We start from the raw sequence: 27888 nt of genomic DNA, 5'->3' as shown, positions 1-27888 counted from the left end.
AGTTGATGTGAAGGGTTTTGAATTAAGCTATTGACTGTGATGACATTTCCTCCTCCTTCCAGTTAACTAAGAAGGTGTCCTTTACATGTCCAGACAGGATGTGAATTGCCTCTTGCCTAACTTTGAAGCTAAGATACAAGGAGGAAGCACATTGGTGGTTATGCCCTTTCTGTGCCTTGACTGGTTTCAGTGCCTTTTTCTAAAACTACTGCCTGCAGGGTTGGTGTGGGGAATTGACGCCACATGTTCTCACTGTGGATGCGGGAGCCAGGTAATTCTCTCCTGTGCAAGCTGTGCAGGGGGTGCAACATCATCCCTGCTCTCCGTCCACCCGCTAGATGTCAGCAGCGGCCCCTCCCCCAAGTCCTCCCAGCTGTGACAACCAGAAAATGGTCCCCGCAGGGCAAAATCGGCCCTGGGTGAGAACTGCTGTTTTAAAGGCTAGGGGCACCTTTAATGTGAATTTGCGTGTGGGTGTCTTCCTTCACACACTCACCCTAACCCTACACCTGTAAGCTCCGGGAGGACAGGAATGAGGGGTTTTCTTATATGGAGGACTTTCTTTCTGCCTACTGAATGTAATATATAGACTTTCGGGGACTGATTGAACCATCACCTTTTGCTTTTGTTTTTATCCAAACTATATAGAGCCATGGGTCTTTGTACCCAAGAGCGATCTGCACATTTCTCCTCTACCCTAACTATTTTGATAATGGTTTATAATTAGGTATATGGCAGCTGGCATTTCTGTAACACAGTGGCCTCTTTTCTTTCTCATAAAAGAATGACTATATCATACAATAGTTTAATCTTTCCTTTAAAAACCCCATGATACTTAGATGCTTTTGGTTAACAAAATTCCTTTGAGTCTGGGAGATTCTGTTTGCCCACCAACCCCCCCACCCCTCCCCCACCGAGGAAAAAAAAAAAAAAGAAAAGAAAAAGAAAGAAAAAGCCATCAACTCTTAAATTACTCAAAGTCCGGAGGCGTTTTTCCCATAACAAATGTTCACTGTAAGTTTCTCTGTTGTAAAGTCCTGTCTTCTTTGACCCGCCATTGGCCCAAGTGCCTGCTTCTGTTCACTTAGAAATTGAGTAGAGCTTTGGTTTAAATGACCCGTGTCCACCCAGGTGAAGATCAAATATTAATGATTTTAATATCATTAACTTGTTCATAACAAAAGTGTGAAAGGAAACAAGTACACAAAAGAAGTAATTCTTACAGAGACTTTCTATATCGAATCAGAACCAGAAATTCTCTGTTGCAATGTGAATTCTAGAGATCACTCATAGCATCGCAGTGTTTAATATAATGGCTGGGAGCAAGCCTCAGTTTTCTCATCACTTAAATGGGACTAATGACAGCTCCTACCTTGTAGGGTCATAGTGAAGATGACATGACCAAATCCATTGAAAACCTTTAGAACTACCTGGCACATAGTAAGTGCTAGTAATTACCTCATTTCCACTTTTTAATACTTTATCTGTATTATAAGAAATCCCAGTATATTCCCATTTTCTTACATCTTTCAAAATTCCCACCTTTCTTCCCAAAAGAAGTATTTTTTTTTTAATGTTTTATTTATTTCTAGGAGAGAGAGAGAGACAGCGTGAGCAGGGGAGGGTCAGAGAGAGAGGGAGTCACAGACTGAAACAGGCTCCAGGCTCTGAGCTGGCAGTCAGCACAGAGCCCGATGCGGGGCTCGAACCCACGAACCGCGAGATCATGACCTAAGCGAAAGTCGGACGCTTAACCGACTAAGCCACCCAGGCGCCCCCCAAAAGAAGTATTTTGACCTTTTCATCGTTACTGCCTTTATCCATTGTTTTTGTCACACAAAAAAATCTAAATGAGACTATCCCATTTTTTGGTTTTGCAGTAAGCATGTCCCACCTTTATAAATGTGTATGCATTTACAGTGTATTTAAAATCCCCCTGAGTTTGCTTTGTAGAGTGCAATGAATCATTTTTTTGCAAATGTTTTTTAGTGGATAAAAACAAAACTCCTTCTAAATATATTTATGGGGCACCTGGATGGCTCAGTTGGTTAAGCATCCAACTCTTGATTTTGTCTCAGGTCATGATCTTGCAGTTCGTGGGATTGAGCCCCATATCAGGCTCTTTGCTGACAAATTACTTAAAAAAATCTTTATGTGCTTAAGCTTCGGTTGTTTGTATTTTTTTTATATGACATAAATGTGAATCATTGGCCATTTTGCTTGAAGGAGGTAGTTCTGGTTTTGATCTGGAAAGGTTAATATGAATTCAGTTTTATACCCTCTGCATAAATAAAAGATGTTTCATTTGTGGCTAAAATACACATTCCTGCTTTGGTTGATGAGAACACTCCATGGTATCTAAATTACTTTGTTAACACAATGTTTCTCTGAGAGTTGGTCAGGCTGACAAGATCCAATAACGTATATCTCATATGCAGCTGCGTCTTAATATTTGAGACCAAGGCATCATCATTTTTCATATAGGTGGCTGCCGGAGTTTCTGGACTGTTCCCCCTGCGTCTGTTCCTACCTCCTATCCACATCAGCCCCAGAGTGATGTGTTACAAATGTTCATCAGTTCATGTCACTTCTCTGCTTAAAACCTGCCAATGATAGGCTTCTTCTAAGTAGCAGAGAAGAAAAGTCACATTCCTTACAGAGTCTACAGGGCCCCATAACACCTGGGTGCGACTGACTGTCCCAGTTTACTCGCCGCCGCGGTCACTCTGGTCCGGCACCACCAGATTATTGTTACTGACGTTCTCACTTCTCCCATCTGCCAAGCTGCTTCCCACCTCGGGGTCCCAGCCTGCCGGGTTCTCCACATCTCTGGCTTCTTCCTATCATTCAGCCTTCAGCTGGAATGTTACCACCACAGAAACTTTGTTTTATTGTTTGCATTGCACCGAGTCACTGTCTGAAATCCTTTCTTTGTTTCCATCACATTCGTCTCTGCCTTCCCAAAAAACAGGGGCCCGGGAGCCTAGCCGTAGCTGCTGCTCTCGGTACGCTCAGTGCCTGTGTACCTGCTGGTTAAGTGAAGGCCTGGGATGGTAAAGGCAGGTAGTTACAGTGTGCCTGCCTGTGAAGTGCTCTGCACAGGGCCCAGAACCCTCCCCAGGGGGTCTTTCATTCCAACCCCAGTTTTCATCATCACATAATCTAGGCAACAAGTCTCAGGAATTACCCGAGACAATGCAGTTCCTCAAAAACTGGGAGACCCCCTCAAGTCTCATGATGCAGACCTTGAAGTCTGTGTTATTACGAGGCGGCAACTTTTTGCCAGTTTTCAGCCCGTGTGGACTTGACCTTCAAACCGGCAGCCTTCAGCTTTCATTTCTGACTGACCTTTTGCTTCAGCCCAGGGCAATGTTTTCATCTCTGACAAACTTGACCACTGCCAGTTTCTTAAGAGCGCCGGCCCTTATGAAAAGGAGTTTTGCTGCCTGTGCCGTAATGATCTCTAATACCCAGTAAACTGCAAACAATGGGGGCATTTTGGGGGGGAAATACTAAAACAAAAAGGCGTCTGCAGTTCTGAGGCAGTGCTAAACTGGGGCAGATGGAAAAGTTATAGCACGTGGAATGCTGCTCTCCCAACTCCCATGAGGAGGGGGAGAAGTGGACAGTCCTTACAATGGGCTATTATTAGGGTCCCATTGAACCACGTAATCGCAGCCCTTTACAAAACCATAAAAATATGTCAAATATTATACAAACTCAAACTCTCTGGGCTTGAGTGGTGGACTAAAAATGTCATGAATAACGGGGTCTTCTTAATCTGATCAAGTATTTAAAGGAAAAGTCGGAATGAGGCCGATTTCATCATTATATAACAGCTTCGTGGGTTTATTTATTATTTGCAAAGTTTTCAGGAGAGGAATTCTACCTGAATATATCTTTATTTGTCCAGACCCACAGAATTTAGTTTTTGTGGAATTTGTAGGTTTTTTTTTTAATTACAAAATTAGTGTCATATAGATTATATTGAAATTATGGGGGGAAACCAGTAAAGTAACAGCCCCCTATAATTTCATCACCCCAGAATAGTCATTGTTAAGATGCTGAATGATCAGTGATTTGTCTTTTTTTGCCTTTGCAGGTGTATAAGTAATATTTTGAAGCTTGTTTAGGATCACAGTGTATGTAGCATTTCTAAGTTGCTTTGCCTTCCTATATACATTCTGAACGTTCCCTCTAATTAGTTTTGTAAAATAGGGATTTTGATGACTGCATCGTATCCGTCTGCATGCAGTGGTTCTCAACTGGGGGGCAGTTTTGCTCCCCAAAGGATGTCTGGCAAGTCTGGTGACATATTTGGTTGTCACCACGGGTATTGCGGGGAAGGTACTGTTGGCATCTATTGGGTAGAGGCCAAGGATGCTGCTGATTGTCCCACAGTGCACAAGACAGCCCTGTAACAGAGACGTGTCTGGCCCTAGGGTCCGCCAGGCCAAGGTCGGGGGAACCCTGAACATAGGTGGTTCCCTTGTAATTAATTTAATCCATTGCCTACTATTAGATTTTTGTTTTCTTTTTTGTTTGTTTCAATAGATGTCAGGTTGGCAGACTTCCTATAGAGGGCCGCAGATGAGATATTTTAGGCTTTGGGGGACATAAGGTCTGTTGCTCAGCTGGGATGTAGCACTGTTCTAATTTGAAAGCAGCCATAGGCTATATGCAAACAAAGGGGCAAGGCTGTGTCCCTGTGAACGACTTATGAAACCTGGCACGGGGCTTTAGGGGAGTAATTTGACCATTCCTATGATGGTTGATGCTCTGATGGACACTACATCCATTGTACCTAATCTTAAATCTTTGCCTGTATCTGTTGATTTCCTTAGAAAAGTGCTTGATTGTTCAATTACTGGATGGGCGGGCATGGAACTTTTTAAAAGTTTATACCATTTTATTTTACGTATTAAGGTTATACCAATTTACTTTATATTCTGTCCCATGTCATATAAGACTGTTCATTTGATGTTGCTTTGTAATCACTGTTCATCAGATGTGGAACTATGTCCAGGAGTGTGGAGTATTTAAAGGGCTCGCAGTTCAGGTGCCTTCAGAAGTCAGGTAGAAGAGTTAGTGGCTCAAGCTGCATATCATTGTGGGTACAAGGGGTGATGGAATGGTGGCCAAATGGAGAGCAAGTGGCTCATCTAGAGAGGGAAGCTGCCACTCAGCTCTGTCCAGTGCTGGCCCGTGTGCAACATTGCTGGGTGTCCTGACTGGTCCAGAGAAACTAGAAATCCAAAACTTGGTGTGAAAATTCCTAACTATTAATTAACCTACTGGGTAGAATGGTAAGCTGTACCTGTGGACTGTGCCCATGGGCCACTTATTTGGGGACCTGTGCTTTCATGGTGGCTTATTGTGGGGTCTATAGTTTAGACCCAGAGGCAGATATCCAGGCTCATGGCTGTTCATCCTAGACTCCAAGGGCCCCAAGCCTCATCGATGAGAGCTATAAGAATTGGCATTCTCGGGGAAGACGCTGAAGAGAAAAGGGAGTTTTAGCCTTATCTCTCAGAGTAGGGAGGCAGGCTCTGAATCACATGTTGGCCCTGAGACCTAGTTCCTCTAGAGCTTTCTGAATTAGGAAGAGCGAATACTTGTCTCTTCTCCATTTCCTCAGGACGTTTCTGGAGGCTGTCAGAATCCCAGCCTCTGGACACTGCAGTGCCGTATACAATCAGACTCCTTGCCCTCAGCTTCTCCTCCCCGCAGCGTCCGTGTGCTTCAGCCGCAGCGGCTCCATTCATTCACCAATTGGCCGGATACTTGCTGAGTGCCTACTGTGTGCCAGGCATGTTCTGCGCAAAGTAGAACAGGGTGTGAGGGTCAGGAACACTGGTAGGGCGAGGGTTGGGAATTTGAATAAGCCCTTAGGATGGTTGTGGGAGATGAAATCAGACGGGCCACGGTTCCAGGGCAGAGTGGAAAGTAGGCAAAGGGGGCAGAGAGTTCTTCAAATTTTGATGGGCATAACAATCTACCCGGGTTAGCTTGTTAAAACATGGATTTCCGGCCCTCATGCAAAGAGTCACCTTCTTTAGGTCTGGGGTGGGGCCTGAGACTGCATTTCTAACAAGTACGATGAATGGCCCTGATTTAGGGACTTGTAGGCCTTTCATTGTAAGAACATTTTTTTTCCTCAGAGATAAATACGGAGCCATTCCAGAGTTGTCATTTTTTTTCTCCCAAAGTAGTGACATATTTTATAACGATCACTCTAATCAGTGTGTTCAAAATAGACTAAAAGAGGGTATAGACAGAAGCCAGTGGAAGAGACGTTCACTACTTGAAGTGAGAAATGATGATGGCATGGATCAGATGGTAACAGTACAGGCAGTGAAAATCAGTTAAATTCTGGATATATTCTGATAAAGGAGCCAATACTTTTTTTTTTTTTTAGTTTATTTATTTTGAGAGAGAGAGTGTATGAGAGAGAGCGAGCAGGGGAGGAGCAGAGAGAGAACCCCAAGCAGGCTCTGCACTGCCAGCGCAGAGCCTGATGTGAGGCTTGAACCCACAGACTATCAGATCATGCCTTGAACCTAAACCAAGATCAGATGCTTAATCGACTGAGCCACCCAGGTGCCCCAGGAGCCAATACTTCTTTATAGATTGGATAGAAGATGTAAAGAAAGCAGTCAAAGATGACCAAGGTTTTGAGTGTGTACCTTGATTGAACCATATGAAGGTCATTTTTTTGATCTACAGGAAAAAACAAGAGGTAATTTTCTTTCTTTTTTTTTTTTAATGTTTTATTTATTTCTAGGAGAGAGAGAGAGAGACAGCATGAGCAGGGGAGGGTCAGAGAGAGAGGGAGTCACAGACTGAAACAGGCTCCAGGCTCTGAGCTGGCAGTCAGCACAGAGCCCGACGCGGGGCTCGAACCCACGAACCGCGAGATCATGACCTAAGCGAAAGTCGGACGCTTAACCGACTAAGTCACCCAGGCGCCCCAAGAGGTAATTTTCTATGTTGTAGCCTAGTGGAAGGATAGAGTTGCCATCCACAAAAGTGGAGAAGACTGTGGAGGAGCTGGCTTGGAGGGGATGATGACTGTGTGAGGTTTGGGATGTCTGCAGTCCTCCAGATGGGGCTATGGAGTAGACAGGTGGAGGTGAATCTGAAGTTCAGGGACACCTGGACCTGGTGTTTCAATCCCTGAGTCAGCTTAGGTCACCAAGGCTGTGCATTTCCGTAGAGAAAATCAAGCTCTGAGCATGGAGACGCTGTGATGTTTATTTAGGAGGAGAAGACAGAACTAGCCAAGGAGAATGAAAAGAAATAATAAAAGAGGTAAGAGGAGGGGCGTCTGCGTGGCTCAGTTAAGCATCCGACTTGGGCTCAGTGTTCGTGAGCCTGAGCCCTGCGTCAGACTCTCTGTTGTCAGTGCAGAGCCCACTTGGGATCCTCTGTCTCCCTCTGTCTCTGCCCCTCCCTCACTTGCTTGTGCTCTCTCTCTCTCTCAGTCACTTTTTCACACACACACACATGCACTCTCTCTGTCTCTTTTCTCTCTCTCTCAAAAATAAACACTTGAAAGAAAAGAGGTAAGAGGAAAACCAGGTGCGTGTGGTAGATTGGAAGCCAAGTGAAGAACGTGTGTTAAGAACCTCTTGCTGTTCCCTGAACAGGCCAGGCTTGTTCACACCTGAGGACTTTTGCACTTTGCTGGGGTGCTCTTCCCACCTATCTGCCTGGTTCATCTCCTCCCCAACTGCAAGCCTGTGCTTAACTGTCGCCTTCTCTCTAGATCCTCCCCTGAACAGCCTGGGTAAGAGGAGGACAGTTGTCTGGCATCTGGTTGGTACTCAAGCAATATTTATTGAATGAATCATGAACATGTAACTTTCTTGGGAGCAGAAGTCCAGGTGAGAACGTATTACAGCCTTGAATCCAAGTGTAGTGTGGTCTGTGGACAGTAGGGTGGGCACCCCCTGGGAGCTTATTATAAATGTGGGACTTTGGGTCCCACCCCAGGCCTACAGAATCACGCTGCATTTAACAAGATCCCGGGTGATTTATATACACATTAAGGTTTGCACTCAAACCTATATTTAGTTCTTTCTGTATACAGCTCGAAGGCAATTGGGTATAGTCTCAGACAGCAATGACCCAAAAGAAGAGGTTAAAACTATCAACATCAGATTTCTTCTGTAGTTGTTTCTGTATTCAGTTATTATCATATGATTAAAAAAAAAAAAACTGCACGAAGAAGCTTTCAAGAATATTTTATGTGGTTATCCAAGTGACTTTTTAGTTTTATTTTTAAATGGCCTAAGTTTGGAGTGAATATAAAATGCACAGTGTCTGGTTACAGGGTAGAGATTTTTGAGGGAATGCATGTTAATTCAGTTTAATATATGTTTTAAAATTTTGCTACTGAGTATGGATGGCATATCCATGCATAATGGCTGATACAATCTTTAGAGTGCAGGACCTGTAAATGCATAGTCTTCTATGAAGGTGAGTAATGGACTAAGTTTATTGGGCTTTGCCACTTCGCTCATAGGGCTTTAATTCTGAAAGTGGCGTTTTTATTTTGGGATTATAAATATTCTGCAGACAGACAGCTACCCCTCTAAAATCTCATATTTCTCTTTGGCTGAGATAAAAACTTGATGTTCTTTTTATACTCAGACCTTTGGCTTATTTTAGTCTGAGAGAAAAAAACAATGTATAAAGTAGGAGTTTACTTATAAATACTCTTTTTTCCTGCCTGGGGCTACTAAATATTGTTTGTCCTAACCCCAAAGTATGCATACCTTGTGGTTTTTAATAAGCACACTGTTTTATAGGTCATCAGCTAAGGGTGAAACACCTGTTAGGAAAGCATGACCATTTTAGAGAAATAGATTTGCTCTCCTCTCCTTTTGTACATGTTTCTAACTCATTTCTCTGAATTCAGAAGCCTGATGATCCTACAAAGTATATGATAAGAAGTAGTATGAACATATAGAGGCCAGAGAAATTGGATATAAATTCGTATATATTTGAATGTGCACACACAGAGTATGTAAGTACACGTCTGGGTTTACATTGTTTTATCTTCCCCTCTTAACTCAGTTAAAGCCCTAGGCTAAAATTCATCAATGGGGAAGGGTGTTTGTATATTTTACTGCTGGAGACAGCATGAGGAAGACCTTGGTTGAATGTCCAACCTTGACAGGTCTTAACAGCTTTCTTTTCAGAGTTTCTGTTTGTCTCTAAAATGGGCAATCACTGAATGCACCCTGTGTTCCTACCCAGCTGCTTGTCTAGTTTAGACAATATTTGGAGAAACAACCACAAACCTGTATATACATATACCATATTTAACAAAGTCCCCTTATTCTTTCCGTCTTAAAACTTCTGTTTCATTAGGAAAGCTGAGTTCCAGTTTGGCAAAACTTTTACAGAGCAGAGGCTGGCATTGTCCATAAAAATCCCGGGAGTCGGTACTTTAGGGTTTGGAGGCCAGGCAGGCTCTATTGTAACCACCCATCTCTGCCACTGCAGTGTGAAAGCAGCCAGGGGCAATATGCACATGGACGGGCATGTCTGGGTGCCAAGAAAACTTTATTTATGGACACTGAAATTTGGATTTCATATCATTTTCAGGTATCATGAAATCTTCTTCTTCTGATTCTTTTCCAACCATTAAAAAATGTAAAATGTATTCTTAGTTGACAGGCTGTACCAGCATAAGGAGTGGACCCAGCTGGGCTGCTGGGCAGACTATGTTAGGACAAGGGGCTTGGGCTTGTCAACCTCAGTGCCTTGTCTTTCTCCTTTGTGGAAGCCTTTGCTTTTGCTTTTTGTTTGCATCCCGTTTTGATTCTTTTCTCTCTTAGGTCAGAATACATGACTGAGTGCTTGAGAACATGTATTTTGGGCTTGAGTTCTCTTTTGTGGCAACGGTATAATTGTGAGACTGAAATGAACCCTGTACCTTTCAGATGTGACCCTGGACAAGACTTCTGCCAAGTCGTTTAAGAAAGCCACCTTTGTCTGTTTTGCTATGTTTTCCAGGATGGGGATTGCTTAATTGACCATCTCTATAAATTGTCATTTAAAAAACCAATATAAAAGAATGGGATTTGGGGGCAGTAGCGGATAGCAATTGATTGAGTTATAATCCCTTCAGTATTCCTTAAACTGACTAAGCAACAGGGCACATTTTCTCCCTAAACATAAAATGAGAAATCTGAACTTTGGACTGACATGTTAAAAAAATAGATTATGAGCTAAAAGGATTATGGGACTCTTCCCTCAATTTTATTATTTACATTCTGGTTTACAAATAGTAGAGGGAATAGAAGAACAGTGGGAATTTTTTCTTTCTCTCCAGCAAATTAATTCTTTTGTCAGTCAAGATGATAGTTATCTCTAGGTACCATCTCACACTGATGTGCTCCAGGATCTCTTTCCAATGAAACTGGTGGAAAATAACCTGTCATTGTCACCTAGGAAGTGGCACAGCAAATGTGTGACAGTTAGAAGGTGATCCATCCCATCTCTCTTGGTATCAATTCAGGATCTGAATGAACGGAAGAAGCACAAAAAGATAGTAGCAGTAACCAGGAAGATGAATTTCAAAGCCTTTCGAGTTTTTCACTTTAATGAGATAGCTAACATACTTTATTTATATGAAATATCCATTATATCAACAAAAGAGTATCTTTTGATAGAGTGTGACTGACGTATTCTAGCTTTGTTTTGTGGTCTGTGCTTCAGATGCTCAGCAATACCTAACTTGGCTCTCCAAATTCATTAACTTAGAGAGTTAGTTTGAAGGTAAACAGCATGCAAAAATTATCAGGCAGTCATACAGATGTTTAATGCTACATATATGTTTTCATTTGCAAGCTTGACTGATTGGCTATTTAAAAATTAACAAAAGGGAAATCACTAACTCAAAAGCTATGATTTAGGATGGTTTTATTTATATGGCTTTTAAGACAGAAAATTTTATTTACATGGCTTTAAAAATTGTCACAGGACTTTAAAGCCTCATAATATTGCTATGAGGAAATTAGAGGGTTCAGTGTCTTCCTCTAGCGTCTTCTGGCTAAGGGAGGCAAGACACTGAGGTTGTGTCACACACCACTGGTACACAGTGGCAAATAACATGGCTAGGATGGGCTGGTGACAATGCTTTAATATTACTTGTGTTCTAGATCAGCAGTTCTCAAAGGGTGATCAAAGCACCCTGGGTACCTCCAAGACTCTTAGAGTGCTTTGGCCAGGTCAGAACTACTTTCTTAATAATACTAGATTCCTTTCCTTTCTTCATGCCCATCTGGTGATTTTACAGAGGAGTTTTATAAAAGCTTCATAAATGTCATTGTGCTGATGGCCGATGGCATGTATGGTAGTGTATAATCTTGTGTTAAAAATTTCTGCTTTAATTCCTAATATGATAAGCACTGATAGATAGAACTCACATAAATACTCTTGATTTGAACGGTTTGAAACCATCTTAAGACCAAAAAAAAAAAAAGAAAAAGGCTGTGAACTGCTGTTTTTTAGATATATTGCTAAGCCTGTCAGAAGTGTGATTTCATTTAATGCTGAAAACCTCTACCATGCGGGCTCTCTTATCAACCCTCTTGAGCACATGGGGAGATGAGAGCCTGGAAAAGCTAATGACTTGCAAAGGGTCACATAAACAGTTAAGTTGCAAAGTCACAATTTGAATGCAGGTTTTGAATTCTTAACTGTCCTTCTCACTGTGCTGTTAGGCATGTTGTCTCTCAGAGAAGCACCAGGAAATGCCTGGGTTTTGACAGTAACTAGTCCTCAGAACCTAGGCCACCCCCAGGGAATGTAGATAGGAAGATTATCCTTAAGGGTGGTGTGAAGCAGAGACCGCATTCTAGTGGCTTCTGGGTTGAGTCTAGCCCACAGATGTGTTTAACTTGTCTTATGCAGTGTGAAAAGTCCAACAATTAGGTGTCAGTTTTTTAATCTGGGAGATTTAACTTCAAAAAGAAGTTTACATTGCCCAGCTACATCTCAGAATTGAAAGATCCGGACTGGATTGGTACACCCATGTGGCCACAGTCAGCTACAGCTCATGTCAGCCATTTCTTTTAGATGAGGCATGTGTGTTCCAGTTGGCCACAGACCTCCCTACTCCCTATTAGCCCTAGAGTTCATGTTCCTCACTAATGTGACCTGTTTCCAGTGTTTGGATTGGAGACAGCTGGAGATGTTCTGCTTCCTGCATGTGTGTATATACATCCTATACAACCATTCTGTTCTCAACTTACTTGAAAACTAAGAAGATAGTGACCGTGAAGGGACAAAATACGTTCAACTCTGATCACCCAAACCTGGATGTAGTAAAGAACTTGCTGGCAATGCCAAACAGAGAAGGTCACTTCCTTCCTTACTAAAGCATAAAATTCTAATTCATTAAAGAATAAGGATCTGCCAGTGAATTAACATTTATTTTTAAATGTGTAGTCCTTTCTTTTTTTAAGTGTAATAGTGAAATAAGCACATTACACACATTGCCCTCATTTTATGTTTATTTTAGTAATGTCTGCTGTCCTCATCATTATCGTGTCTGGACCCTTTCATAAACTTAAAATGTCTCTGTGAACCTCCGTGTGCATGTTAGATCAGTCATTTGAAGATACTTTGAGGTTGTCAATGTAAAGAACTTCCATTTTCCTGGGATTTGGACAGCATTACTGATTTTCAAATTTTTATGCTTTAAATATCTCCTCATTTCAGCAGTTAATATTAACCATTTATCATAATGTCTAGATATATATATTTGTTTGCCTTTTTCTTCTTTTGTCTCACCCCAGACTACAAGTTCCATGAAGCTGGCAGTCAGATCTATTTGTTCACAATGAATATTCCAGGTCTCACACAGTGTTTAGCATATAATAACAGTAAATAATGGAGCGAATAAATGAGTAAAGATAGAAGTACATTAGTCATGTATATGGTAACTCTTACTCTTCCCTAGCCCTAAGAGTTGTAATAAAAGAGTTTTACAAAACATTTTTATGCTTCCCACCTTGGTTAAATTGGGGAGACGTTTATTTCTCATTCTTCACATAAATATACATCTAGCCCTGTGTGTGTGTATGTTTTTCCTGTTCTGCTTAGAATAGTTTCCCTTCTTCCTGATGCAGGGTCAGCAGGAGAGTTACATATCCATGCAGCTAAGAATAAGATGCACACTGAGACTAGAGTATAGGATGAGGCCATTGAACTTGAAAGTGCAGCACAGAGACTCCTCTATAGACTCTCTTCTTGCAGTTGGCAGTTACAGAGTTATGTGGCCATTGTAAAGTCTCATGTGTAATAGTAGCTTTTAGACAGTGTCTACTCCAAAGGGGGCATCTAGCTCTTAACCTATTGCTGAAAGAGAAATACCATTGTCTATTAATACTACTGGAACTAAAGATGAATAGTGAATCGGCCTTGATCTGACAGTGAGTTGGACTTTGATAGCTCATCACTTAAAAAGGTTCTTTTATATTTATGAAAAAAACCATGACGTCAAGCCAGGGGGAAAAGCTGATACAAATATTGAGGACCAAGCTCGTTGGGCTTCCCAAAAAAAAAAAAAAAAAAAAAAAAAACCCTGTTAAAAAATGGAGAAAAAAAAAGCATAAAAAAAAAAAAAAAAAAAAAAAAGCCCCTTGTGCGAATGTTTTTTTTTTTTTTTTTACATGCATAACTAATTAGCTTAGGTTATTATAAGCAGGGCTGCTGTGATAAAGTTTCCGGTGGTGTCTCAGGATGCCTTGTTTATAGTGCCTTCTCTATGCCAGTCAGTCTGCAAATCGGCATTACAGAAAGTAGAGGGAGTGAATAGGCTACCGTTTCTCGTTGGATTGGGGCCACCTAAAACGTTGTTATGCTGGAAATGCTAGAATATAATCACTATCAGGTGAGCTTTACTCTTATCATATTTAGTGTCTGGAATGCAATGCAATAAATTGTGTAATTCACCTTTTCATTTTATTGTATTCTTTCCAATAAGTGCAAGTCTACTAGTTTAATGCTGTTTACTATTTGATACCATAAGAAGGAATTCAATGTGGTTTTGAACAAAGTAAATATCAGTAGGGTATTTTTTTCCCCTAGTGCCTGGCTGTACTCTGTCCATCAGCTCCTGTTAGGAGCTCTTAAGATTAAGTTGTATTTATCAAGGAGAAAGTAACTTTAAAATGAGTACTATTGATTTTTTTTTTTTACAAAAAGGCATTTTTAATTCTGTATTAATGTTTATAAGAAAGGAGGGAAAATATCCTGGTGCCTTAATTGCCATGCCTTTAAAAGCACATACATGTAAGTGTGAAGTATTTGAAAGAAACGGCTTAATGTTGAGTTCAGGATCTTAATTAAAATGTTGAATAATCATGTCCAAATGAAAGTGGGAGGAATTAATCTACAACCAGTTGATTTAATCATCAGAATGTTTCTGTTTATTTTCTACAACCGTTTTACAGCTGGTTCTTAAGGAGGTTTTTGGTGTTTTTAAACAGAAAGCTGTTCTGTTTGCCAAGGAAAGTAAAATAAATTGTTATGCTCCTTTTTCTAGATTGTTTTCATCTCAGTAAACTCTTCCAGTTGTGTTGGGGAAAGTTTTACCCTACAGATGGTTGCAAATTTTCAATTCTTAGACATGAGCAGAAGGGCACAAGATTTCCAGGAGATGTGCAGCTCATTAGCAGGGAAATAAAACAGGGCAAAGTATTACCCCAAATCCTGAGAGTTAGACTTTAAACTTCAGTAATATCAAAATCCATTAGCAAAGTGCCTGGTACATAAACAGGGGCTTAATAATTTATTCTGTTGGTGGACTGGCCAGTCTCATGTTTGTGCCTGAGCAAAGAGCCGACCGAAACTCACAAATAACGGCGCTGTCTTCTCTTCCCTCCGTGGCTATGTTCAGGTGCAGACCCACCTCGAAAACCCCACCAAGTACCACATACAGCAAGCCCAAAGGCAGCAGGTAAAGCAGTACCTTTCTACCACTTTAGCAAATAAACATGCCAACCAAGTCCTGAGCTTGCCATGTCCAAGCCAGCCTGGCGATCATGTCATGCCACCAGTGCCGGGGAGCAGCGCACCCAACAGCCCCATGGCTATGCTCACACTTAACTCCAACTGTGAAAAAGAGGTAATTCATGTCTCCTCCCCTCTCCTGTCTTCTTACACTAAATGAATGTCTGTTGGATATTATTCCCACACTTGACTTTGGACTCTAGTCTGTCTGCGGGGCCACATGCGCTGGCCTTTGTCCCAGTTTCTGCTACGTGGCCGCCGCTCTCCGACTTCTTTCTCACCGTCACTGGGTTATTGGGTTATGGCTCAGGACAGGACACCTGGCCGCTCCCGAGTGGGATGTGGAGGCGGGGACACTTTCTCTCCCACCTTGTTTCCGCTTTGTTAGCTGAGCGCTCTCTTCTTTTCAGTGCCTTCCCATTTACAAAGCAGTGAAAATGCAGAGAGGAGAAGGCAAGGTGGAGAAGGAAAAACAAAAATAGAAAAGGTGTGGGACAGGCGGTTTAGAAGTTCCGCCTGTTGTGAATGTCTGGAATATTATTTTTATTTCTCCCTGAGTTGAAGAGAAAAAAAAAAAAAAGCACAGAATGTGCGTGGATGGATTTGAATAATGTAGCACGTGAGAATTTAACAGAGAAGCAAAGGTTTAATTGCTAGATAAATTCCGTTTCATGATGAGATTGCCGCTGCCGTGGAGTCTGCTTTTGTAAAGGCTGGATTGGAGACAAGATTCAAATGCACCTCAAGCTAATTGTTGCATCAAAATTTGAAGCATAAAAATACCTGAGAGGAGAGTTGTAATTTAATGCCTGTTATTTCCAAATTATGAGATGATAAGCCTCATTTTAATGGAGTTTCACAGTACTCTGAAATGTTCTTGTGATTTCAGAGGTGACTTTTCTGAAGTTTCTGAGTTCTAATTTCGAGAGGGACTCATTCTTTTCCCCTGTGCCCAAAGCAACTGTCTTATTTTTCTCTGTCCATATTTGTCATCTGTCAAGCTGGTTGGATGGAATTTCTTTGTGCATCATTTTATTTCTCAGTCAGATTCTCCTTTGTTTGAAAGCTTATTAGTTCATCTTGTTGCTACACATTCAGCCTCATGTGAACGTGTCATTGAAAAGTCGTTTGCAAATCCAAGTCATGGGCTGATTTTGCTTGTGTTTTTGCAGGGATTTTATAAGTTTGAAGAGCAAAACAGGGCGGAAAGCGAATGCCCAACTATGAACACGCATTCACGAGCGTCATGCATGCAGGTACTGAATGACTCGGCAGCCCAAGGATGTAACACTTTCTAATGCGAATCTATATTTGTGGCTCCTCACGCCTTCCTGATGACTTCAGGGTTTTTTTCCCCTCATTGATTTTTTTTTAATGGAGAAAGCTACAAACAGGGCCATTTTCCTCATTGTGTCTGATGATTAAATAACTAAGGGAAATTAAACTTGAAGTGCATTTTCCTTAAGCTGCTTTAAGTCATTAAAAAGTGTTTGAAATCCATAAATTGTAAGACAAAATGTAAAATGATGTATTCATTTAGATACCATCATCAGTGTGTTACACAAATTTGTAGGGTAGCAACTTCAATAGGCTATTAGTAAAACCACGATTTGGGTATTTGTGTGTGTGTGTATGTGTGTGTGTGTGTACGTGTGTGTGTGTGTGTGTGAGAGAGAGAGATCTATATATTGTTTTATAAAATGGACTCCCATGAAACATGCATTTGAAATTTTCTAATTTAATAATATTTCATGGATTTTTTCGAAGTGATTAGAGATTCTTCTAGTCTCTATTCTGTGACATCCTATTTAATAGATGAATAAATAATGCCACAAACATTTATTAACACTTACATATTTTACAATGTGTGTATAGATATATAAAAGAAAGAAGAATAAGCAATGAAAAATTCTTTACTTTTCTCTATTTCCTATTATTAACTTGTATTAGTGATTTTTTAATCAGAAAAAGAAATGATTTAAAAAATTCTATCACACCAGGCCCACTAATTTTATTTCCCTAAAAATTTACAACGAGAGGTTGTACATAAGTCTCCTGGCCCATTTGACTCTTCAACTCAGTTAGAAAATCATCTCTTAGAAGCAAACAAACAGAATTGGTCTATCTAGAAATGAAACTACATAAACAGTGTGCTGGAAGTTATTCAAAACTGACCCACATTTATTCTTGTCAGGGTCACTTAATAACTCTCATTTTTTGGGTGTTTACTGTATCCATGACACTCTGAGCACTTTATGTGGTTTATCCTGAAATCTCACAAGAGTCCAATAAGAGGGGCACCTGGGTGGCTCAGTTGGTTGAGCGTCCGACTTCGGCTCAGGTCATGATCTCACAGTTTGTGGGTTCGAGCCTCGCGTCGGGCTCCGTGCTGACAGCTAGCTCAGAGCCTGGAGCCTGCTTCAGATTCTGCGTCTCCCTCTCTCTCTGCCCCTCCCCTGCTCACACTGTCTCTTTCTCTCTCAGAAATAAATTAAAAAAACATAAAAGAGTCCAATAAGACAATGAGTATTATTAACCCCATTTTCCTGATTGGCCTTTTGAGGCCCTTAAAAATTGAGGGCTTTGCCCTTAATACAGAAAATGGGAGAAGGAGAATTCCAACAAGCCCTGTGACTGACGGTGGGGCCTGTCTCCTTTCACTGGAAATGGCCAAAAGACCTAACAGGCATTCCTCTGAGCTCCGAGACCTCACTGTGTACTTGTGAAGCACTGTTTAGATTCGAGCGTGAGTGCACCCTGACAGACACACAGGCACACCACCCAGCTCACACACGTAAGGTGTTTACAAAGAAATGTTCTCACAGACGTGTCTTTGCAACTGCTGCAATGCACATGTAATCACTGTTGTTTATTATCATAACTGATGTTTTGGTACTTGAGGAATAAAATTGATCTAGAGGGACTGTCAGCTCCACAACTGTAATGATAACCCCGTCCTGGTATACTCCTGGGGGAACCCCGCGCACACTGGCAGCTGTACAAGGAGACTCTTAGTTTACAAGGCACTGTAAGATCGGTGCCGGGTTCGCCAGTAGCCTGAGGGCCACAGTGACCCCCCACACAAGTTCCTAGGAGAGCAAAGGTCTGAGTGACCGCCTGTGTTTTCTTACTTCAAAGAGGGTCTACAAAGGCTATGGGGTATAGTCCTTCGAGAAAAACAAGGAAATTGCAGCTGCCATACAAGATGAGGTCTCTCAGTCCATCTTTCCTGTCTACTAGTGGCAGTTGAGCATAGGGCTTGAGACCCTGGGTTCAAGTTGTGGCTTGAGGCCTTCTTCCACTGGGCAAGGCACTTCTCCTTCGCCTCAGCTGGAGAATGGATATACTGACAGTACCTACACTGATAGGGCTGTTGTGAGGGGGAAGTGCTTGAACCCATCCAAAGCCCAGAGCCCGGTGCCTGGCCCCTAGTCCTCCTAAGCACTGGTTACAGATGTCGTCCTTATCACCTGTTGGTGTCAGTGACCTTCAGTGATATTCATAGTTGGGGGGAAGGGGATGGTAACTTCTTAGAAATCTTACTGAAGAGCATGAGCGCTGAGGGTAAGAAAAGAACCATGGATCTCTCTTTGGGTTGCTTTGTACTGTTTTTGCTCATATTTGTCTCTTCCACTGCCCTTTTTTCCTACAGATGGATGATGTAATTGATGACATCATTAGCCTAGAATCCAGTTATAATGAAGAAATCCTGGGCTTGATGGACCCTGCTTTGCAGATGGCAAACACGGTATTGATGACTTTTCTTAAAGACTATCTTGAGATATTTCTAGTGTTCTCTCCTTTTTCCTGAGCTTTTAATTTATTTCTGCAAGTGACTGAGAAATTTGTTAGTACTAATACAGAGAGTTGTCTCAGGATTGCAAATAAGTGATTGTGACATTGGAAATTAAGAATTTCTCGTGGGTTTATCAATAGCCCCATGACAAAGCTCTACATTCCCTGGTGTCCAAGTTCACTGTCACTGGGACAATAGGCCTTCCTCTTCCCCATGACATCTAATGACAACAGAGTGCACCACTGCCAGGGGAAAATACTGTGCATGGTACTGTTCACAGTAGCATTATCCTTGGCATAACAAAGAAATGCACTTTTTAAAGGTGGTACCTTTCTATTCACAGATGATAGAATGATATTCAAGTTGCCTTCCTTCAGCAAAATTTATTCCAATTTCAGTTAATAAAGCAGTGGTTTATTAAGCTTCCTTCTCTCTATAATTTGGAACCTTGCCTGTATTGGTTATTTCCTTTCTCGCTCCTTAGAGTGGTGTCTTATGTTACCATTTAGCCAAAGTCTTATTGTAGATCTTATTTAGTTCTTCCAATAATTCTGTGAGTCAACTTCAGGTAGTATCACTGGCCTCGTTTTTGGGATTAGGAAACGTCAGCTGGTCTTGCACAGACTGACACAGCTTGGGTATGTCAGAGTCAGGACTCCTCGTTTGGCTTTGAGTGTCTTGTCCCATCTTTTTTTGTTTTCTCTCAGCGCAATGCCATGGTGCCATCATATTCTTTAATAACCTGTATTTAAAAGGCTAACTTCCATAGGGGAGAGGGATATGAGGGGACTTGTTCTTTAATGGGTACAGAGTTTAATATGTGGAAGATGAAAAAGTCCCAGGGATGTTTCACAACCTGTGAATAGACTTAACACTCCTGAGCTGTACACTTCAAAATAGTTAAGATGCTAAATTTTATGTTATGTGAGTTTTTACCGCAATAGAAAATCTTTTCAGAGAATAAATTCCTGTAAATAAATTCTGTGGCCAGGGAATACGATAGCTCTTACTTATTTACACCAAAATAGTTTATATAGAAACTAAAGTTTTATAGGTAGCATTTTCTTTTATTTTTCATCTTGTTTCACTTCTTTCAGTCCACTTACCTGAAGTCCTGAGGGATGAGAACTCCCCTTGAAACCCCAAAGTCTTTTCTAAGATCCTTAGTCTTTGTCAAGTTCCTGCTCGTGTAAACTCACCCCCTGATTTTGAAAGAACTAGGTGTTCTGCCATCTTGACAGATGTTTCCATTCCAGAGTTCCCCCCACCCTCTTTGAGCCCTTAGTTGGCTTCAGTCAGAACCCTTCTGCTTCCCACTTTTTGCCTCTCGTGAGGAGGGCCACACTTGTCAGCAGTCGAAATCCTAGGGTGAATGTGAGCAGAACACTTGGGAGAGCTTGCACTGTAGAATATGTAAATGTACTCGAAAATGTAGGTGTATTGATGGGCATGGAGGAGGGCACTTGTGGGGATAGGCACTGGGTTTTATATGGAAACCAGCTTGACAATGAACTATTAAAAAAAAAAAAAGAAAATGTAGGTATATTTACAATGTTTTCAGTGCCCTAGCAGTAATTATTAGCAATGGCCCAATCATCCCAAAGGGACTTTGCTTGATGAGGGTGGTCATTTTGCCAGTGGCCTCAAGTGGTATCTGGGCACACTCAGGAGGACTATAAAGTTACTGTGATTTTTTATAAATCATTTAAAATGTTTTCTCCAATGGTGAGGGTCTTTAAGTCGTCTGAGCCAACCTAGTACTCCGTGCATTAGCCTTTCCTTGTATATCTTCTGTGTCCCCCGCATACACACAAAAAATCAGTCTTCTATCTTCTTGAAAGCCTCTGAAGAAGGATATGCACTAAACTCACAAGACAAACAGGAAGACACAATGGTTAGGAGTTGGAGATTTGTGCTCATATCTGGGTTCCTCTACAAAGCCTGCCATTTCCTGTGTCGTCTTGCATGTTACTTCCCTTGTTGAAGTACCGCATTTCTCCATCTGTAAAATCTGACCGATAATTGTGTCTGCTTCACGTGGTCATCTCCTAAAGTATGTATAGCGTTCAGCATTGGAAACAAGTTGTGCTCTACAACATCTAAATTATTAAGCATAATTTTTTGTAATATCAAGTAGTTTTGATAGTATTTTATTGGTGATATTCCTTGAGCATCTGTAATGTGTCTAGCTCTATTTTAGAATAACATCATACTTAATACTTATAATCCAGATATTACTCACAGTGAGTTTTTCTGTGAATTCTAAACATGGGTCCCGGGTTGCCTCATGGAGAACTTGTCGTCATGACAACCCTTCTTTTTTTCTTTTTAATGTTTGTTTATTTTTGAGAGAGAGAGAGAGAAAGAGACAGAGTGCAGCCAGGGGAGGGGCAGAGAGAGAGGGAGACACAGAATCCGAAACAGGCTCCAGGCTCTGAGCTGTCAGCACAGACCCTGACGTGGGGCTTGAACCCACAAACCTGAGCCAAAGTTAAAAGCTTGACCAACTGAGCCACCCAGGTTCCCCCTCATGACAAGCCTTCTGAAGACAGTTCCCAGACCCCCATTTGCTTCTCTCCTTTATTTTTTTTTTAATGTTTAATTATTCTTGACAGAGAGAGACAGAGAGAGACAGAGACAGAGAGACAGAGTACAAGCAGAGAGAGGGGGAGACACAGAATCTGAAGCAGGCTCCAGGCTCTGAGCTGTCATCAAAGAGCCTGACACAGGGCTCAAACTCATAAGACATCATGACCTGAGCCGAAGTTGGATGCTTAACCGACTGAGCCACCCCGGCACCCCTGCTTCTCTCCTTTAGACTGAATACCTGTGTCTCCTCAGTCATTCTGCATTAGAATGGAAATCTTATTTCTTCATTATCTGATTGCTCCTAAGTTAGCTTTAGGATTGAATTAACTACTATGTCACGAGCGCTGGGTGAGGTATGCTTCCTCTGCTCATAGGGCTTACCAGCCTGCGAAGGGGAGACCATGTCAGACCATGAATAAAGGAGGATAATTCAGGAGCAGGGGAACAATCTCGGAGGAGTTCCTGGGTGGTAAAGATCCCCTGGGCAGAGTTGAATTAATTCCCAGCCAGGGGAGGAATCACCTGTAGCCACCCTCATCAAATGTCACTTACTATCCAGGCATTCATTACTTTTCTGTATTTATACCCTGAAAAAGTCTAAAGGGAGCCCCAGCAGAATCAGGCCATGGCAAAAGCGGTTCAGCACTTTGCTATCAGTGGAGACTATAATATAGAAATTAAGAACTCAGACCGTGAGCCAGGCAGCTGAATTCAGTGCACACTCTTGAGTGAGTTACTTGACCTCTCTGCCTCACTTTCTTTGTCTGGAAAATGGGAAAAATAATAATAGCATATAAAATAATAGAATCCATATAAAGATTGCAAGAGTTGATCTATAAGCATTTAGAAGAGTCTTGATTCTGATAATGCTCTTACTAAATGTTAGTTACTAGCTCTGACTCTTGATACATTTGGGCTTGCATTGTCAAAAGAAATAACAAAGCTACGGCAACTCACATCTTAATTTTTCCTCCCTCGGTAGAGTTTAAGCTTCATGTTCTTTATGTTAGGCATTTCTTTTCCTTTTATTTGATTCTTTGATATGCTTTATTTCAAGTTAACTTCTTGAAAAAAAAAGCAAAGTGGAAGGAACACTTAGAGAGGAAACTATCCTAAGGGAATTGGAGTCTAGAAATAACTATTCTAAGAGCACAAGGGCCCTCTTGTACCATTACAAACAAAGAATAAAAGTCCCAGTTTGCTTGTGCTCACAGTACTCAATTGATATTCAGAGTAGGGGAGCATCCAGAAAGAAAAAAAAGTAATAACATTTTACAATGATCACTTACTTGGAAAAATATTCATTTTGGTGGAGCAGAACGTTGAAGAACTCACTTCAGACCAAGTTTGGGGCATAGGCCCACAGGTGTGTAACTTCTCTTTATCTGTCCCTATTAGACTCTGGCTTTAATCTGTCCACTGTCCACTTCTATGCTGGAAGTGAAATCTTTTTTTGTTATTTTTTTAAATGTTTATTTTTGAGAGAGAGAAAGAGAGCACAAGCAGTGAAGGGGCGGGGGTGCGGGGGTTGGGGAGACACAGACTCCAAAGCAGCTCCAGGCTCTGATCTGTCAGCACAGAGCCCGACACAGGGCTTGAACCCACAGACCGTGAGATCATGACCTGAGCTGAAGTCAGATGCTCAACTGACTGAGCCACCCCAGGTGCCCCAAGGAAGTGAAATCTTATCCATCAGGTTCATGTGCTGGATAAAAACCCAGCAAAGACACAGCATACCCATGTTAACAGAAGATGCCTCTTCCTCTTCCTTAGCTCCAAAGATACTATTTTGCTCTAATTATAAATGTTGACTGTGTTTATGGGGCAGTTTTTCTAACCCAGAAGGGGAACCACAAAATCCTTTCTTAAGTATGTATGGCTGATTTTTAACTAGAAAAAAAATTTTTTATTACTTAAAATGATTGTTTAAAAAATTATTTAAAATAATTTTTTTAAATGTTTATTTTTGAGAGCGTGACAAGGCATGAGCGGGGAGGGGCAGAGAGAGAGAGAGGGAGACACAGAATCTGAAGCAGGCTCCAGGCTCTGAGCTGTCAGCACAGAGCCCGATGTGGGACTTGAACCCACAAACTGGGAGATTGTGACCTGAGCCAAAGTTGGATGTTTAACTGACAGAGCCACCCAGGTGCCCCAGAAAGCCATGTTTAATCAACCTTCCATTAAGTAGCTTCAATGAATGACAGCCATTAACACAAAGAACATAAGGCACCATTTAGGGGCAAAGTCTCTCAGCTTCAGCACCACAAATATTTGAGATGGATCATTCTTTGTTATGAGACTATCCTGCCCATTTAAGGATGTTTTTAGCATCATCTCCAGTCTTCATCCACCAGATGCCAGTGGTACCCTCCTATCCCCCAGTTGTTACACCCAAAAATGGCTCTAGAGGTTGACAAATCGTTTCGGGGAAGGGATGGTGTCCCCACTGAAGAAGCCTTGATTTAGCACTGAGCCAGTAGTCCACCCCTGTAGTTCCCTTGATTCCTGTATTTAGATTTGCATTGCAGTCTGTTAAAATTGGTACAGTGGTTGACAGGCTACTAAGTAATTAACATGGCTCGTGGTGTCATTGATCAAAGTTTAAGGTGGACCAGGAGCACAGTACTTTGTAGAAAAGCATAGTATTACTAAACCTGGCAGTGTGTTGATCACTTAAATGTAATGTTTCACCCCCCTTTAGCTCTAATTGTTACAAAACCCTGCGAGATGGGTGATATGATTACCACTTTTCAAAGGGGGCCCCATACTTCAGAGAGGTTAATATCACACAGCAGGTCAGTAACCCAGGCAGGTTTTAACCTAGTTCTCCAGCTCCTAAGCCTGGCTATGAATTGCTGCACTCTTAATTTGTAAATTTGAGTATCCATACTTGGCTACTGAGCAACTAGGTTTTTATTTGCTTAGATCTAGTTGGAGATTAATTGCAAATTGCACTTTCTAGTTGGTTTATCAGCAGGTTGTCACTGTCCTCGCCCCAATACTACTATTAACATAGTATGTGAACTTGCTACCACAAAGCTCTATTCACACGGAGCTAGAACCCTGGCTTCTCTGTCAAAATCAATTAAGACAACATCCACAAAACGCCTTTCTAGTTCTGTGCCTGGCCCAGAGTAGGAGCTCACAAAAAACTTTCCCCAGCAAAATATTCTGGCTGTCTGCTACCAGCTCCTAATCGGCAAGTATTGGAAAAGCAGCCAGAGCAGGAAATCTTTTAGAGATGTAGGTGGACGGTTATAAGCTGCTTTTTAGGCTGGAAGTAATGCTGTCTGACCTCAGTGGAGAACCTGATAAGGCATCTTGTTATAGAGATTTTAATTCATCTCCCTTCGTGGTGGGCATTGCCGTCTGTCCAGGCCACTCACAGCAATCTTTTCTGGAGTTTTTAACTCCCTCGCAACCTATTCCTCTCTGGAGCGCCCCAGTCTTTCTCCCCACCCCCATCCTGCATGCCTCTCCATCTGTCTGCCTGTGTGTACATGTGTCTCTCTCTTCCTGTTTCCACCCCTCCCCTGAGTCTTTGCTTAGATATATGTTTAGATATGTTTAGAAAATACGTTCTTGTCCTGGAAAAGCTTATAACTGGATATCTGTTCAGTGTAAATCCTTTGGTGCCTTAGAGGTTTTCTTTAAAGCTCTCTATGTATGTGTTGCCTATTAATTTCCCCTAACAAATCATCATAATAACTCAATTGCATGTTTTGCTTACAGTTTGCATTTCAAAATATTTTAGATATTTGTTTTTCTAGAGGAATGGAAATTTTTTTTTTTTTTTTTTTTTTTGGCTTACTGCATTGAATGTTTGAAGCCACATTCTTGGTTTATTAATACTCAGTAGTTCCTCTAAAATCTGAAACTCTGGAAAGATATCTTTGGGATATCTTTGGGATCCAGAGGGGTTACCAGATGTCATAGCAGCTGTAGAAGTTTTGATGCTCAGATTCTCTACAGCGCTGTACTGAGACATTTGTACTCCTTTCCTTGTGGCGTCTGAAGTTGGACCAGAGTAGGAGCGAGCACACACAGGGGGAGCCTGACCCTAAGAAGGTGACCTACTTCATTCTACTACTTAGTAAAATGACAGCTAAAAACCACAGTCCCTTTGGATCAGGTCCTTAGCTAGAGGGTCTTGAATTATGGTTCAAGGACATTTTAAGTTATCACAGCGCATTGTTTATATGAATCTGTGTAGTGAGATATTTGTATTGAGTTTTATATACATAATAAACATCCTGCCTTCAAAAAGAAGCAAAAGGCTGAGTGGAAAAGAGAGAGACGTGTTCTGCTGATCTGCCTGTGCTTCCTGCCCTCAGGCCCCAGTCGTGTTAGAGCAGGTGCCCTGTTTACCTGTCGAAAAGTACAGGCCTTCCTCATCTCTTTAGTTAGGGGTTTAGTTCATAGAGGACATATTTGGAAGCCATGATGGATAGAGGGTCGAAGGCGGCCGGTGAAGGAAAACACATTTCTGTCTTTATTTTGTGAGATATTTTTATCTATATGTTAGTAGCCACTGGAAAAAACGAAAGGTGAAATCTGCACTGTTCTCTTTCCTTGACACCTCTTGGTCAGTAAACATTCACTCGTCTCAGATGTAGAGTAAAACTTAGAGTGGATAGTCAAGGGTGGGAAGGGTTAAATGATGTATTTTTATACTCAGTATTAATAGTTACAGGAGGTGTTTGAATGAAGCTGGGAATGGGCAGTTTCTGCAGTGGCAGAAGTGAGGTCCCTTGACTGTGTCCCCGGAGTGAAGATTCAGAACTTTGTTTCAGCTGGTGGGAAGAGGAAACGCCTGGGACCGCTTCGGGCCACAAAAACGGGTCCCACAGTGAACTCGATACAGGAACAGCAGCACCGGGGACAGGAATAAGTTCACTGCTCCAAATTATTCAGTTCAGAACTGGAGAAAAACGCTGAAGCTAGGTTGAGAAGGCGAAATACTTCTTTCCTTCTTCTTCTTTTTTTTAAGTGTATATTTTGTTCTTTTATTAAAGTCAGTGGGCTCCCTCTTGTGGCTTTGCGAAAGATTTCAATTTCAAGGAAAATAGCCTGTCGTTAGCAATAGAGAAGCCATTTCTTTGCCAATAGAAAACACTTTTCGGTGCTTTTCCTCTGTAAAAGTGCTCTTTACTTTATAGTAAAGAGAGTTAAAAAGGGACAGGGGAGGAAAAGAATGACTTTGATGAGAAACCCGATTTGGTGAAAAACTGATGCCACGTGGAACCCTATTTTAACGGTAATTGCCATCCTTTACTGAACATCTAGTGTATGCTCCTGCATGTGCTACATAATGAGTTTGCCACATTATCCATTGTCTGCACGCTCAAAGTATAACTATAAGCTGATAATATAACCATCTTATGGGTTAGAGAGTCTGCATCCTTTCTTCTCTCAAAGGGAACAAGCTAAGGTGACCCTGTATCTAAGGGAGCGAAAAGGTAAACCTGTCATGCTTTCCTGTTTAAAAAAAAATGACTTTTTACCTCCAACTTAAATAAAGTCTGGAATAGATATGAGTCTAGCTGAATAACTGAGGAATTGTTCAACAGTTCATTTCTGTCATTGTTTTCTCTCTCTAGTTACCTGTCTCTGGAAATCTGATTGATCTCTATGGCAACCAAGGCCTGCCACCCCCGGGCCTCACCATCAGCAACTCCTGTCCAGCCAACCTTCCCAACATCAAAAGGGAGCTCACAGGTAAATTCTGGCAAGAATGCCTCTTACTGGGGATTTTCTGTTAAGTTTCTGACAAGCACAGTTATCAAAATTGTGACCTCCAGACTACTTCCAGTTTGTAGACATACTTTGTTTTAGGTCTATGCAGTAGCGAAAACATTGAGCAATAGTTTAAGATGGAGGGTTGATACTTGGAAATCCAGGTTTCTGGGTACTGGGAATTGGGGCTGCTCTCCATGGTGCCATTAGTTCTCCGTGACACCCATCATTTTGTCTCCGGCTGCTGTCCCCTTTGGGGTGGGGGCACTAGGCTACGTTTTTAATGATCAAATGTCTCTACCCAGGCTGGTATTTATGCCCAGCCCCTAGAAGCATTTGAGTTTGGGAATCCTGGGTTGAATTTTTCTTGGACATACATTGAAGCCCGCAGTTGTCAGGATAGGGTAATTTCTTACATCTTCACATGCCTCCTGTTATTTTTGCTACATCATGTGCAGAAGATTTATCCCACAGAATAAAAACATAGATTATAAAGCCAAGCAATGGGTATTGTTTGTTCCTGAAGCAAGTGTGAAATTACCTATTTCATCATTTTGTTCAATGCTTTAGGGAGGGCATTTGGCTACTAAAACATAACGAAACTACATTAGAACTGGCATTCTATCATGCTGAGTTTTATGGCCCTCACCTCATCCCCCTTTTTAATGTTTGGTCCTTGCATCTTGCAAGATTACGTGAACACACTCAAAATATGGAAAATATACTTGGTGCAA

General features: G+C 41.5%; 1 protein-coding gene across 15 annotated transcripts in view; it reads left to right on the top strand.

Annotated features, from left to right (window-relative positions):
- MITF (melanocyte inducing transcription factor) overlaps window positions 1–27888 on the top strand; it is a 224444-nt gene that overhangs the window by 175102 nt on the left and 21454 nt on the right. For all 15 annotated transcript variants that reach the window (XM_039230570.1, XM_039230569.1, XM_039230579.1 and 12 more), the window contains 4 exons: window positions 14921–15148; window positions 16206–16289; window positions 18686–18781; window positions 27019–27136. In XM_039230570.1, coding sequence (XP_039086501.1) covers window positions 14921–15148; window positions 16206–16289; window positions 18686–18781; window positions 27019–27136 — 526 coding nt within the window. The remainder of the gene's footprint in view (window positions 1–14920; window positions 15149–16205; window positions 16290–18685; window positions 18782–27018; window positions 27137–27888) is intronic.

This window comes from Hyaena hyaena, unplaced genomic scaffold (genome assembly GCF_003009895.1).
Source record: "Hyaena hyaena isolate Hyena2069 unplaced genomic scaffold, ASM300989v1 scaffold_48, whole genome shotgun sequence".
Lineage (NCBI taxonomy): Eukaryota > Metazoa > Chordata > Mammalia > Carnivora > Hyaenidae > Hyaena > Hyaena hyaena.
The sequence above is the reverse complement of the archived record's forward strand: the minus strand, read 5'-3'. Positions and strand labels throughout refer to the sequence as shown.